This window comes from Tupaia chinensis, unplaced genomic scaffold (genome assembly GCF_000334495.1).
Source record: "Tupaia chinensis unplaced genomic scaffold, TupChi_1.0 Scaffold000001_1, whole genome shotgun sequence".
Lineage (NCBI taxonomy): Eukaryota > Metazoa > Chordata > Mammalia > Scandentia > Tupaiidae > Tupaia > Tupaia belangeri.
In genome coordinates, this window is record NW_006159427.1 from 8,600,626 (window position 1) to 8,615,869 (window position 15,244).

The 15,244-nt window shown below is 46.3% G+C and overlaps 1 protein-coding gene across 1 annotated transcript in view; it reads left to right on the top strand.

The window, feature by feature from the left end:
- Positions 1-15,244, top strand: part of SVIL (supervillin) — a gene marked incomplete at its 5' end in the record, with an annotated part of 127,309 nt that overhangs the window by 54,652 nt on the left and 57,413 nt on the right. Inside the window, 4 exon segments of the mRNA XM_027771045.1 lie at positions 1-174; positions 693-1,269; positions 2,106-2,331; positions 12,070-12,199. Coding sequence (XP_027626846.1) covers positions 1-174; positions 693-1,269; positions 2,106-2,331; positions 12,070-12,199 — 1,107 coding nt within the window.

Below are 15,244 nucleotides of genomic sequence, written 5' to 3' on the forward strand. Positions count from 1 at the left end.
CCAGGAGAACCTGATTCCTCCACTCTAAGCTTAGCAGAGAAGTTGGCCTTGTTTAACAAATTGCCCCAGCCAGTCTCAAAAGCTATTTCTACCCGAAACAGAATAGACATGAGACAGAGAAGAATGAATGCTCGCTATCAGACTCAGCCAGTCACGCTCGGAGAGGTGGAGCAGGTGGGTACTTGGTCAGCTAATTCCAGTCCATGCGTCCGTTCTTAAACGACTGTGTCGTCAGGAAAGTCATGGTGCATTTTTGCATAGGAAAAAAGGCAGAAAAATACGGCATGACTCGTCCAACGACCCAGTATTAGCAGTGTAGCTTTACTGTTAGGTTACTCAGGTAATTAAGGTGACCTACCGCTAAACTCTGTTACCTGGGAGACGCTTGGTAATTACTTCAGTCCTGAGAAGACAGCATGCCAAGTAAGTTTCTTTCTTCTTGTTTTTGGGATTTGCTTGCTGAACTCATCTGGAGTGAGTCCATTTTGGAGAAAAAAAAAAAATAGCATGCAAAACCTGCTTTTCAACCAGAGGATTTTGTTAAATGAGATGTGTTATATAACCGTGTCCAGGAATGGTTGGTTTTCCACTAAGATTCCCAGTGGAACTGTGCCAGGGATTTCACTTCAAACCAGGATTTATCCAGACAGTGTTTTCAGTCAGCTTATGACTCGTTCGCTGTGTCCCTCCAGGTGCAAAGTGGGAAGCTCATTCCTTTCTCACCCACCGTCAGCACATCCCTGTCCACCATGGCCTCTACGGTCGCTCCGATGTACGCAGGGGATCTGCGCACAAAGCCAGCTCTCGATGACAGTACAAGTGCCACCGAGTATAAGTTTCCTTCTTCTGTAGAAAACTCCGACTCTCCGATGAGAAGTATTCTGAAGTCGCCAGCCTGGCAGCCTTTGGTGGAGGGCAGTGGAAGCCGAGGAAGCTTGAGAGAATTTGGAGAGACAGACAGTCAGAGAGGTGTGGTGAGCGGGGACAGTGGTGTGAAGAAGTACGGGTCCTTTGAGGAGGCAGACCCGCTGTACCCCGTCCTTAACAGAGTCAGGGAAGGAGACGGCCACAAGGAACCCAAATACGCAGCTCCAAGGAAAGGGAGCCTAGAGCTGGCTCAGACTCCGCTGGCCCATCTGGGTGATGAGCTGAAGGAATTTTCTCCTGCCAAGAGCACAGCACAAGCGAGCCCGGACTTGAAGGACAGGCAGCCCTTGGAGGAGCAGGTGGACATGGAGACCACCATGAAACGGAAGTTCTCACTGAGAGGTAAATTCCTACTGTGGGTGAGGTTTTAGAAACCAACCTGACTTTTAGTTCCTGCGTGGTTCAATGCATGTTTGTGATTGTTTTTAACTTAGTTATAAAGGCTGTTTACAACGAATATTGATGAAATGCCCAGAGCGAATCATACTCCCTCCCAGACTCCTCTTTCCTTTAAATCTGATATGTTCAGTGGATTAATCAATTTTCGACAGTGAAAATCCCTAAAGCCTTTCCACGTGACTTCAGAAGGGTTTCCGATGACTTTGGTCACAGTAACTCACAGAGGAGTCTTCCCAGCTGCTTGGCTCTGCCGGGTCGTGTGCTCAGCAGATGACCCAGAAATCCAGGGCTGGGTGAGGACAGGGATAAGGACAGAGCCCAGTCTCTGCGTTCCCAGATTCTTTCCACCCTCCTGCTTTGCAGAGGAGCACACTGTGCTGCGTGGACTTTCATCCTCTCCCTGTGTTTACATAAAATGATACTCTACAAGTTATAATAGGGACTTCGGTTTGGGAGTATAGCACTTTTGAAAGTTGAAGTAGTGTTTGGGAGAAGCAGAGACATTCCCTAGTGTGCAGTTCAAGCGGACTTCCTGTGTCTCACACAGGAAAGAGAGCGATTGTCATGAAGCATTTTGCTGCGTGGGGTAGACCCCTGGGAAGTGTTTTTCTTTTTTTCCTCATAGACATAGCGTGCTACAGATTTGCATAAATCCAAGTGGATTGGGTAACCCGCCCGTGCCCACGGGTTGGACTCAAGTGCTGCACTGTTGGGGGGTGGGAGCTGGAAGAATGTTTGCCTGGAGGAGGAAGTGCTGATGTCGCTCCTTTGCTTCCCAGCGGCAGAGTTCGGGGAGCCCACTTCTGAGCAGACGGGGACAGCTGCTGGGAAAACTGTTGCTCAAGCTGCAACCCCAGTGTCTTGGAAGCCACAAGATTCTTCAGAGCAAGGACAGGAGAAGCTCTGTAAGAATCCCTGCGCGATGTTTGCTGCTGGAGAGATCAAAACACCCCTGGGAGAGGGCATCCTCGATTCGCCCAGCAAAACCATGTCAATTAAAGAAAGGTAATGAGATTTAAGGACTAAAGTTACTCTTTCGGGGCAGGCCTTAGGACTTGCTTTTAGAAAAAGGTCTCCGTAATGGGCAGAGAGGTGATGTTCTGAATGCGGCTGTCTAAGGGGACGGGCTGTGACTGGAATAATTCTGGGAAGTCAAGATGTTTGAGAGGGAGCTGCGTCTGCCCCGGCTCCCAGGCTGGTGACGTTGAAAGGAGTCCAGCTCCCGTCTCAGCAAAGAAACAGAAGCAGACTCATTTGCTTCATTCATTTGCATTGGTGGCCCTCATTTTTGTTATATATATCAAATTCTTTGACTATCCAGTGATGGGAACTGAGAAAGTAGTTTTTTCTACTTAAGATATGCATGGTTTGAACTGAATGTACGAGCTGCTTGGGAGTGCTTGTGTAAAATATCTGGAGAAGAAATGGGAATACACTTTGGGCTCGCCCCCTAGCCTAGGGGGTAAGGGAGCTGGATCCCACTTGGCCAACCACAATTTGAATATTGGCTCCAGCAGATTGAAAACTACAGTGGGTGCATGTGTGTGCGCATCTGTGCATGTCTCAGATCCCCATGGGATGGAGAAATGGAGGACAGGTTCTTCTCTCTCTCTCTCTCTTGAGCTTTCTTGCCCTCTAACAACTAAAAAGAAAAAGAAAAGGAATTTATATATAGGACATATACCTCTGGGATTAGCATCTCACTTTTGTTTACAGGAAGTAATGGATGACTTTTCTGAATCATTTAAAATGTTCATATCAGGTCATAGCTATGAAAGATCGCATCTGAGTATTAAATAACCCCATACCCTCATCTCATTCCAAAGAATAACGCAGGATTGAGAGGATATGTTGAACAGGGACAGATGCAGGGAATAAGAACTACGTTGTTTTGGGGAGGTGTTTTCCTTGCTAAGTCTTAGGCATGGGAATAATGCAGCCAAATGGCGTAGTGATAGACGCATTGCTGGAGAAGGGCCACGTCATCGTCCCAGGGTCACCCACAGAGCTGTTTCCACGGTCAGCTCCCAGTCCTGCGGCCCTGGACCCTCCCCCAGTTTCTCACCGTGTGGGCAGATTCCGACTTGTCCGGCGAACGATCCTCTCTTCTTTCCCCAGATACGTGCGTTCGGAGCCCCTGAGACTACGTGTAAAAGCACAGTGAAAACCTTTCTGTCTGTTAAGCCAACTCTTTGAACAGTACCTATCAAATATTAAATAGATAGGGCCTTTTCTACTGACAAATTAACAAGACTGCTAAATCTTACATATCCTTGCCTTTACTCATTTAAACTTCCTAATGTATTAGCCCTCAGGGCTGAGGAGGCAGAGGGGAAGGGGTGAGTTAGGTAAACGAGAGTGATGTCTTCAGTCACGGAAGCGGTTTGGCCAACTTCGGGAAGTGCTCTTCCATAGAAGCTGGACTCAGAGGGACCAGCAGATGGCGTAATGGTTACATCACTGGACTCCCATGTAGTCAATCATGGTTCAAGACCTAGACTGGCTTAAAACTCACGCTGGGCACGTGTGCAGGCATGCCCAAAATTCCAAGAGGAGAACAGAGAAGGGGTTGCGGCCTAGCCATCCAGAGGGGTGATTTCTCTCTTTCCGTTTCTCTCTGGCTTTCCGGCAAGCACATGCACCCTACAGCAAAAATTTCTCTACCAAAAAAATAAAAAACAAGAGCTCAGAAAAAGTTGATCCTAAAGTCTCAAATAATAATATTTGGTTAGGTGAGGAGGGAAAGATCTAGTTTAAGAAAATTAGTGAACAGTAACACACACATTCTAATATTTTATACGGCAGAAAATATTCCTGGGGCAAATTCCAGCAGAAAATACTGAGTTGTCAGAAAAGTCATGATGTGCGACCAGCAGATGGTATAATGGTTTTGTTGCTGGACTCCCACAAAGTCAGCCATGGTTCAAGTCCCAGACTCAGCAGCTTAAAAGTCACACTGATGCATGTGCCTATGTGCCTAAAATCCCGAGAGGGGAATGGAGGAGAAGGGATTGCAGTGTGGCCATCCCCCCTGGGGGGGGGGTGATTTCTTGCCTTCTGTCTCTCTCTCTCTTGTCTCTCTGGTAAGAGCACACACCCTATAGCAAAAACCTCTCTCTAAAAAAAAATATTAAAAATGAAGTCATGGCATGTTTTTCAGTGCAAAAATGTGCTATGACTTTTCCCACAATCCAATACTAATGTATCCTTGTTTTTCGAAAACTTTTTTTTAACTTAAGGCATGTGCCCTCACTGGAGAGAGACAGGGAAAGTGAGAAATCACCGCTCAGGGCAGATGGTCACACTGCAATCCCTTTTCCTCCAATCTCCTTTTGGAATTTTGGGCATACATGCACATGCACTCAGCTTGCTTTTCAAGCCATTGGGTCCAGGACGGAACCGTGCAGTTGGCCATGTGGGATCCAGCCACCTTAACCTCCACATCACCCCCTGGCCCAGAAGTTAGGACTTTTTTAAAAGGTTGTATTTATTTTTATTCACAATAGAGAGCACATGTGGATGTGCACAGTGAGAGAGAACCTTGACCAGTTCTGGGCACCTTGTAGCCCCTCGCCCTAGCCCTCTGGCTCTTCGGGATCTTGGGCATGTACGCACACCTGGCGTGTTTCGAGCCGGAGGGATCTAAGCCTGTGAGGGGCCACCTGGCTTCCTGCCCTGTACTTCAGTATGCCCCCAATTCTGCCGCAGAGGCTGTGCCAGCCTGGAGCTTTGGATGGAGCCCTGTGTCTATCCACAGTGTGGTTATTCTTGATTTACCCATTTTTAGTACATTTTACTTGAACTGTATCTGTCTAAAGGCAATTTTTTTTAAAAGGTTTTTGCCATAGGGAGCTTGCCAGAGAGAGACAGTGAGAGAGAAGGTGAGAAATCACCCTCTCCCTCCCGGGGGAATGGCCGTGCCACTCCATTCTCCTCCTGGGATTTTGGGCACACACGCACATGTGCCCAGTGTGAGTTGCAAGCCGCCACGTCCAGTACACAGACCACGGTCATCCATGTGGGACTCCAGCCACCTGCTGGCCCCACTGCGTCACCTGCTGACCCCTCTAAAACCAATTTTAATCCTACCATAAATTCTGGTTTTTAAGACTGTGAGATACCATGAAAGGACAGCTGTATAACCCGGACTTTGAGAATGTCTGAGGAGTGCAAGGGTGACCGGAAGGTTCCTGTGAGCTGCTGGAAGTGTGTTCGAACTGAGGTCTGAGCACCTGCTGGCCAGAGCGGCCTTCGCTTAGCACACTCTCAGAGAGGTTCCTCGCTCCGATGTCCAGTCATGACAGTTTGGATACTTGTAAAACATTCAGCCTAATTGTTTAAATTTTAAGAAAGATGAGGGGTGTGGGCTGGCCCTGCAGTGCAGCGTTTAAATGCTATGCATATGGAGCCAGATCCCCCATGGCTGACCACAGTTCCAATCTCAGCCCTGGCAGCTTGAAGAGCACCCCAGGCTCATAAGTGTGTATGCCCAGAATCCCGATGGGATCGAGAAATGGAAGGGAGAAATCCGTGTGACTGTACCCTGTCAGGACGCTTCCTCTACCTCTCTCTCTTTCTCTGTCATTTAAAAACAAATGTAAAAAAAAAAAGAAGGAGCACTCAGGCACATCTCATTTCGAAGCTACGTTTGTGATAAATTAATACAAAACACATTGCCAGGGTCTTTCCCTCTGACCTCCACAGTATTTGTGTTAGTATCGGGTGGTCGGGAAAGTCACGACGCATTGTTGCGTAGAAAAATACGCACGATTTACCCAACCACCTGATATTTTGCTGAAAATAATGAAACTATCCACCGCGGTTGGCCGTGTGGGATCCGGCTTCCCACACAGCTCTGACCCACTGCACTACGGCCCAGCTCGCTTCACCTTTCCTTGGAACTGCCTCCCTGACCCTGGTAGGAAGCGTCCGTCTCTCTCCTGCTGGGACGTGACTATGCCGAGTTCACCCCGAGTGCTCAGTGCATGTGCTTCCTTCAGCACTGCACGTGTGCTATTTCGTTCAGTGTTGAAGCCAGCCTTAGGAGGGAGGCAGGCGGTCTCCCCTGCCCTCGTGTACATGGGAAACGTAGAAACCAAGAAGTTCCAGGAGGTCCCCGTCGTCCCCTTTCTCAGAATGTGTTTGATATTTAAGAAAACGTATCTAAAAGTTCCTTTTTTTTTTTTTTCCATCTTTTCTGATGCCTAGAATGTTACTTTTGAACGAGGAACACCGTAAAAATTACCATGCAATTTATTTTTCTACTGGTTAATACAGCTACAGTTTTATAACTGTTTAAATGATTCATGGTTAAGTTGTTATTTGGAAGGAATGCTTTTGAAAATCAGCAGTGCTTCGAATCATTCTCACATTATTTAGGGAGAAAACCTTTGATGCCTCTTTAAAGTACGTTAGGCCTTTAGAAACCTTCCTTCCACCCTTGCTGAAACAACTATATGTTGTCTTTAGTATCTGGGGGAGAATGCCACTGAGAAAAGCAAAGGGAGGCAGCGCTCTGCTGTGAGCAATTGGTGGGGCGCGTGTGCGCACTTGGTGGGCGCACTGAGGTGTGGAGGCACCTGCCCCATGCCTCTGCAGGGTTGCACCCAGGGGCCCACGGGGCTCCGCCCCCACCCCCACTCACCCTCCCCTCCCCTGCATGTCCCTCCCTCCACCCAGCCACAGGCTGTACCTTTCTTTCCCCACAGAGGTCCCTCCTTGTAGCTGGGAGATTTCTGCCACTCGAGGCCCTCCAGGCTTATGTAAAAACTGGGATGGAGGCGTAATCCCATGTTGGCCCTCTTTTTCTGATTTTTTACTTTTGTTCCCCATCTAAAAGACATATTAGGGGACCAGCAGACAGCATAATGGTTACATCACTGGACTCCTACATAGTTGACCATGGTTCAAGTCCCGGACCTGGTGGCTTAAACCTCACACCAGGCATGTGTGTGTGTACATGCACAAAATCCCAAGAGGAGAATGGAGGAGGGATGGTGCTGGCCGTCCCCCACAGAGGATGATTTCTCACTTTCTGTCTCTCTGGCAAGTGCACTTGGCCTATAGCAAATAAAAAAAAAAGTTTTGTGAGTCTTCCAACCTGCAGACTAGCCAAGACCAAGCTCGGGTACAGGTCCTAATCAGTGTCCTCAGCCCTATTGGAAATCTGTGGGGTGCCTCTGAAACGAGGGGACATTTCCAAAGAGGAATTAAGCCCACCTTATGTAATTTGAGGGGCACGTGGTTAGTCTGTCCTGTGTCTGACCCTGCCCCGGCTGGTATGAGCCTGCAGAACTCGTTCTCCTCACGCAGGGCTGTCAGGCCAGAACTCCCTGCTGAAAACATGTGGGCTGTGTCCGGAGGGGCAGACGTTTCCCCCGGCGGCCTGGCAAGCCCAGGTCACGTTGGCACTGGGCCAGCCCGGGGTTAGCAGGTTATGAGGGGCTTGCCACTCACTGGGTTCACAGCCCCAGACTCGGCAGGTGCCCGCGCTGCCCACATCACAGTCCTGCGGACAGCGCCTGGCCTTGGCAGAGGCAGATGCGTTGACAGTTGTTGGAGCTGCCCAGGCCGGAATTTATGTCATGAGTGGGACCTGGCGCTCCGCTGCCTGCCCCCTCCGGCTCGGGAGGGTCTGTGGTGAGTCCGAGGACCATGAGATCTCAAAGGGACACATTGGGAGAGACCCCTGCCCTCCTCAGCCTGTTGAACACCAAGGAGGAAATCTAAAGGGACAGGAATAATACATGTGAGCTTTAGGACATGTTATTTTAAAGTCACTCGCCATTCGAACTTGGTAGACAAGGCCCGGGGCCAAGGACCGGTGGGCTCCGTGCAGCACAGCCTCTTCCGCACTGTTTTGGTTGCTCTGTATTCTTTGGAAGTCCCTGACGGTGACCCTGCCAGTACATCGCAAAGCAAACTTTCAGACTTTCAGAATGGAGGAATTTTATGAAGGCTATCCCAGAGCAGAAAAAAAGAAAGGCATTATTTGAAAAAGAAAAAATTCTCTGCTATTCCTGAAGGAGTAGAGCAAGTGTGTCTGGTCAGCAGTGGACTGAGTAGTGAAATGAGAGGAGGAAGGACCAGCAGGTGGTGTAATGGTTATGACGCTGGACTCCCATGTCGTTGACTGCAGTTCGAGTTCCGGACCCAGCAGCCTAAAACTGATGCCAGGCACATGTGCATGTGTGCCCAAGGTCCCAAGAGGAGACTGGAAGTGAAGGGATTGTGGCGTGGTTATTCCCCCGAAGGGTGATTTCTCACTTTCTGTCTCTATCTCTCTCTGTCTCTCTGAAGAACACATGTACCCTATAGCAAAAATCTCTCCTTAAAAAAAAAAAAAAAGAGAGAGAGAGAGGCGGGAATCTCACTCCTGGCTCCCTAGCACCCAGCGTGACCTCGGTCACTGAAATCCCCAGCCTGGGTGTGCTCACATCGCTGTCTGTCTGAACGAGAATAACAATACCCAGACTCTTAGAGGCTGCTGTGCAGATCAGCAGAGTCTAAGAACTACAAAGTGACTCCCAATTCTCCAGTTTGTTTTTGTCTACATCCATTTTGGGTTCCTCAAAACAGCCACCAGGGAAACCATGCGACTCTGCAGGTCATACGATCACTCCGAACACAGGGGAGCTTCTTCTTGAGAGGGGCCTTGAAGTTGGTAGCTCATTCTTTTTCATAAACGTAGCTTTTTACGAAGCCCCACTCGTGAGGATGAATCTGATTTTTTAAAATTCTCTTAAAACATGGAATCCAGAATGTTTAACAAGGCGGAGGGTCTGGATGAGTACCTGCTGCTCTAGGTCAGAGCTGAGAGACAGAAGCCGGTGCGAGGCCAGTTTCTAAGGGGGATACCAGTGAGGCAGGTGTCTCTTCACAAGGTGACGAGTGGGAAATATTTCTTCATTTGGGTCTTAAAGTACTGACGTGCTTTTTGAAAGTCATTTATTGATGCTTTGAAACGTTCAAAAGTTCTACTACAGCTTGCAGGTGTTTCTTTCTGTGGTTTGATTTTGTAAGGTTCTTTTTTCTTACTAGAATACAACTGACTCGTTCAAAATACGGGGCTGTTGGAACAGTCACGATGTATTTTTTCTGTGCAAGAATGCATCATGCCTCTTCCGACAACCCTGTCAATAATTAGAGAAAAGATACATCTTGGTCACTATAGGATACGAAATGCAGGTTAAAACACAGGAATTTAGATTTGGGCTCCAAGTACACAAACTAGCCCTGGGAGTGCGCAATGTCATTAAGCATACCCCATTACAGAATTTAGAACCAAATGGGGCCTTAAGCCAGAGAGCATCTGCCTGAGCCAGAGAAGGCAGCATTCCACCTGTTTCACAGAATATCTTATCTGCTGCTATCTAGCCAGAAGAAAGAGACCAGGCAGGAAAAAGAGAAGGGAAGGAATAAGAGGAGGGAAGGGGCCTGGTCCAGAGTTCAAGCTCCTGCCTCCTTTGGGCAATTCTTTTTTTCACAACTCACTTTTCGTTATTTGACTGAATGAACAGATATAATTGTGTACAGATCTGTAGATGTAAATGGACTCTTGCTTAAGTATTTCCAAATTTGTTTTCTTATTGGCTTAACAAAACTTTCATTGTAGAGTATAGTTCATCCCAGGACCAGCAGTTGGCATAATGGCTATGTCGCTGGACCCCCATGTAGTCAACTCAGTTCGAGTCCCAGACCTGGTGGCTTAAACTCACGCCAGGCATGTGTGTGTGCGTGCCCAAGATCTTGAGAGGAGAATGGAAGAGAAGGGATTGCAGCATGGCCATCCCCCCGGGGGGTGATTTCTTGCTTTCTGTCTCTCTGTCTCTGTCTTTCTGGCGAGCACACACGCCCTATAGCAAAAACCTCTCAAAAAAAAATATATATATATATATATAGTTCATCCCACCTCCGATTTATTTATTTATTAAGGTTTTGTCATAGAGTGTGTGTATTTGCTGGAGAGAGACAGTGAAAGGGAAAGTGAGAAATCTTCCCCTAAGGGGGGGGTGGCTGCACTGCGGTCCCCTCTCCTCTCTTCTCCTGAGATTTGGGGCACCCAAACACTCCCAGTGTGATTTTTCAAGCTGCTGAGTCCAGGACCCGAACCGCAGTCAGCCATGTGGGAATCCAGTGCCATAACCACCATGCCACCTGTTGGCCCTCACCCATCTCCAATTTAAATGCAGGTGGCCCCTGACTCAATGATGGCGCTACTGAAGAGTTTTTGACTTCATGAGGTGGAAGAGTGATACATATTCAGTAGAAACTGTACTTCAGGTGCCCATACAACCATTCTATTTTCGTTTTCAGTTCAATCAATTATATGAGGTATTCAAAACTGTACTGTAAAGCCCCTGTGAGTGAGATGATTTTGCCCAGTCGTACGCTGGTGTAAGTGTTCTGGGCGTGTTATGGTGAGCTATCTAAGCTATGATGCCTAGTAGGTTAGGTATATTAAATGCATTTCAACTTAGAATATTTTCAACTTGCAGTGGGTTTGTCAGGTTGTAACCTCATCCTAAGTTGAGGAGCATCTATATTTAATGGAATCCAGAGACTTAGCAGAAGGGCCTTTAGAGAGCAAATGGTCTAGTTTCTGATACGACAGATAAGAAAGGGAGAACCAAGGTACTCGAATGGAGTTAATGGCCACCGTGGGACTAGAGTTGATGTGCTGCTTAAAAATATGCTGTGTGTGGCTTAGGTGCTAATGATATTGAAGAGACCTGGCCCAGCAGGCTTGGTGCGCTGGGGAAGGAGCCTGTCTCTTATTTTTTCCTAATTGTTTGAACATCACCTCAAGTGTTTAATGATCCCCATTCTTTTGCCTTTTGTCTCCCATGCTTGTCCAACTTGAATGCCTAAGACTTCTTCATCTGTTATAACACAGAGAGCTGAAACAGCTTCGAGTTCCTGAAAATAGCCTTCCATAGGTTAAAATACCCAAGTAGCTTTATCATAGCGTCATTGAACTAAAGTAGGTTAGGTAACCACCTCAGTTAATTGGATTCTTTTTTTGTATATATCTTTCCCTTGAGGAAAGCTGAAGTAATAATTTTTTAAAATGAGTTCGTAGAAAATAGTTTCTGTATGGAGAGGGTGAATCCGAAAGACCAAATTCAACTGGAACAAAAATACAGGGCTTAAAATACAGGAAGAGAAAAAGTCATGAACATCATACTTTAAGTGAAAGGCATGATAGTAAGAGACTCTCAGTATTTCATGGCTTTATGTTTTTAAACCCATTTCTGGCATATTTCCTGCAAATAATTGCTACACAGCTGTAGTCTGTTATTTCATCAAGTGACCAGAAGGAGTCGCTAGAGGACATACTTCTCTGGGGACAGCTACTTTATCTCTTGTTCACAGCAAGGTCGAGGAAAAAATAGAGAAGATACTCTTTTGCTGGAGTATCTGTCAAGTCAGATTTCAGCTTTGAACTCCAATTAATGTAAAGTCTTTGGGACCATCTTAGAAAGGAACTCTGCTGTTTTTCCAGACATACTGGGTTGTTCCAAGTTATCGAGTATTTTCTCTATACTTTTCTATGTCAAAATGCATCATGACTTTTCTGACAATCGAGTTTTTTCTCCAGCATAAATGACATTCAGAAAGTCTGACATTAGGTAGCTGTGGTTACTTACTGACCAAAGACTTCTAACTTACCTACATGATAGACCTGTTACAAGTTAAGACTTTGGTGCTGAACGCTTTCTGGTTGGCACGTTTTCCCCTTAGACTGGCTCTGCTGAAGAAGAGTGGTGAAGAAGACTGGAAAAACAGACTTAACCGGAAGCAGGAGTATGGCAAAGCGTCTACCACCAGCAGCCTGCAGATCCAAGAAGTGGAACAGTCACTCAAGAAGAAGGTAACTCGTCTATGGTGGAGAAAAGCATTCTCATTAACACTACGCTTGGAAGTGCATCAGTAGACATGCATGTGGCACTGAACTAACTCCTGCTCGATGAAGCACTCATGCTTTCTTGCCCTTCGGGTACACACTTAGGTGTGTCATGTAGCAGCGAACGTTGATCCCAAGGTCGAGTCTTGAGATGTTCCCAGAACTGGGAATACACAGTTCACACGATGCCACAGCAAGCAAGTGCCTACGTTTAAAGTGTGTTCTTTTATTGATTTGCTTAGTTTAAAGCTTAGACGGGGGCCAGCAGGTGGCATAGTGGTTAAGGTGCTGGGACTTCCACATGGCCCACTGCAGTTCAAGTCCCAGACCTGATGGCTTGAAAATCACACCAGGTATGTGTACGTGCGTGCCCAAAATCCTGACAGGAGAATGGAGAAGAAGAGATTGTAGCGGAGCCACTTCTCCTGGGGGGTGATTTCTCATTTTCCCTTGCTCTGTCTCTCTCCAGTGAGTGTGCATGCTCTGTGGCAAAAAACCTTCAAAACCAAACAAAACAAAATGAAAAGGCTTGAATGAAGTCTTATTTGAGAATATTAGTAAAGCTCTATAATGAAAAACCTTTCCTCCCAATGGCTTTTGTTACGTGTAAAATATGGACTCAAATTTCCTGTGTCGAGATTTAAAACCTTAGTATAAAAAGGAGTTTGTAATTCATAACTCTAAGCATGTTTCACAATCCATGTTATTGAAAGTTATCGAGGAGGTATGTAGGTTACAAACTTCAATGCAAGTGAGTAGTACATGGTGATGAGTACTGGCAGGCATTCCATATGCAAAAGCATCGATGCGTTTTTAAATTATGCATGTAACAATGGCTAGCTTTTGACTAGTTGGTGCACACTTCCACAACTGAGGGTGACTTACATCCTGGCTGGCCCTACAACTGCAAATGCACTTGCTGGCTGGAGACCTAACGACACACCTGTGACTCACTTGTGAAATGCCCACTGATCGATAGCCGGGATTAAGTCGTCACATAGAAAAAAGAGAAATGCTTCCAACTAGGTGACCAGTGGACCCCTTCTAGTTCGAACAGAAGTCCAGCATCTGTGGAAGAGGAGAATTCTGAATGTGACCATATATATTATATAAAGGAGCCAGCAAGTGATGTGGTGGTTGAGATGTTGGACTCCCACATGCTGACCGCGGTTCAAGTCCTGGATCTTTAAAATCATGCTGTGTGTGTGTGTGTGTGCGTGTGTGCGTGCATGTGTGTGTGTGCGTGCGTGTGCCCAAAACCCCATGAGGAAAATGGAGGAGAAGGGGTTGCAGCATGCACCGCTGGGGGGGTGATTTCTCACTTTCTTTCTCACTGTCTCTCTCTGGCAAGCACACGCATCCTATGGCAAAAACCTAAAAATGAAAGAAGGAAAGAAGAAAAGGAAGGAAGAAAGTTACATAACAATGAGATGCACACATACAGCCGTGATTCAGGAGCTCTGACCTGTTTCGTATGAGACTCTTCACAGGTTATGTTGGAGTGACAGTTTGAAATCTCTTTTATGAGACGTACATGACTGTTAAAGATAATAACGAGCATTTCATTCTCAGCCATCTATATAAAGTTCTTAAATATAATTGGATATGGAAATTTAGATTTCAAGAACGGGATTCTGAAGTGAAAGGAAACTGAGTCCCGCAAATATTTTATTCCCATAGCCCAGAAACTTTATTTAAAAGAATCTTGAAATCTTTGCTTCAAAAATCACTTTAACAACATACCTCATTTGCAAACCAATGACATTCAGAAAGTCTGACATTAGGTAGCTGTGGTTACTTACTGACCAAAGACTTCTAACTTACCTACATGATAGACCTGTTACAAGTTAAGACTTTGGTGCTGAACGCTTTCTGGTTGGCACGTTTTCCCCTTAGACTGGCTCTGCTGAAGAAGAGTGGTGAAGAAGACTGGAAAAACAGACTTAACCGGAAGCAGGAGTATGGCAAAGCGTCTACCACCAGCAGCCTGCAGATCCAAGAAGTGGAACAGTCACTCAAGAAGAAGGTAACTCGTCTATGGTGGAGAAAAGCATTCTCATTAACACTACGCTTGGAAGTGCATCAGTAGACATGCATGTGGCACTGAACTAACTCCTGCTCGATGAAGCACTCATGCTTTCTTGCCCTTCGGGTACACACTTAGGTGTGTCATGTAGCAGCGAACGTTGATCCCAAGGTCGAGTCTTGAGATGTTCCCAGAACTGGGAATACACAGTTCACACGATGCCACAGCAAGCAAGTGCCTACGTTTAAAGTGTGTTCTTTTATTGATTTGCTTAGTTTAAAGCTTAGACGGGGGCCAGCAGGTGGCATAGTGGTTAAGGTGCTGGGACTTCCACATGGCCCACTGCAGTTCAAGTCCCAGACCTGATGGCTTGAAAATCACACCAGGTATGTGTACGTGCGTGCCCAAAATCCTGACAGGAGAATGGAGAAGAAGAGATTGTAGCGGAGCCACTTCTCCTGGGGGGTGATTTCTCATTTTCCCTTGCTCTGTCTCTCTCCAGTGAGTGTGCATGCTCTGTGGCAAAAAACCTTCAAAACCAAACAAAACAAAATGAAAAGGCTTGAATGAAGTCTTATTTGAGAATATTAGTAAAGCTCTATAATGAAAAACCTTTCCTCCCAATGGCTTTTGTTACGTGTAAAATATGGACTCAAATTTCCTGTGTCGAGATTTAAAACCTTAGTATAAAAAGGAGTTTGTAATTCATAACTCTAAGCATGTTTCACAATCCATGTTATTGAAAGTTATCGAGGAGGTATGTAGGTTACAAACTTCAATGCAAGTGAGTAGTACATGGTGATGAGTACTGGCAGGCATTCCATATGCAAAAGCATCGATGCGTTTTTAAATTATGCATGTAACAATGGCTAGCTTTTGACTAGTTGGTGCACACTTCCACAACTGAGGGTGACTTACATCCTGGCTGGCCCTACAACTGCAAATGCACTTGCTGGCTGGAGACCTAACGACACACCTGTGACTCA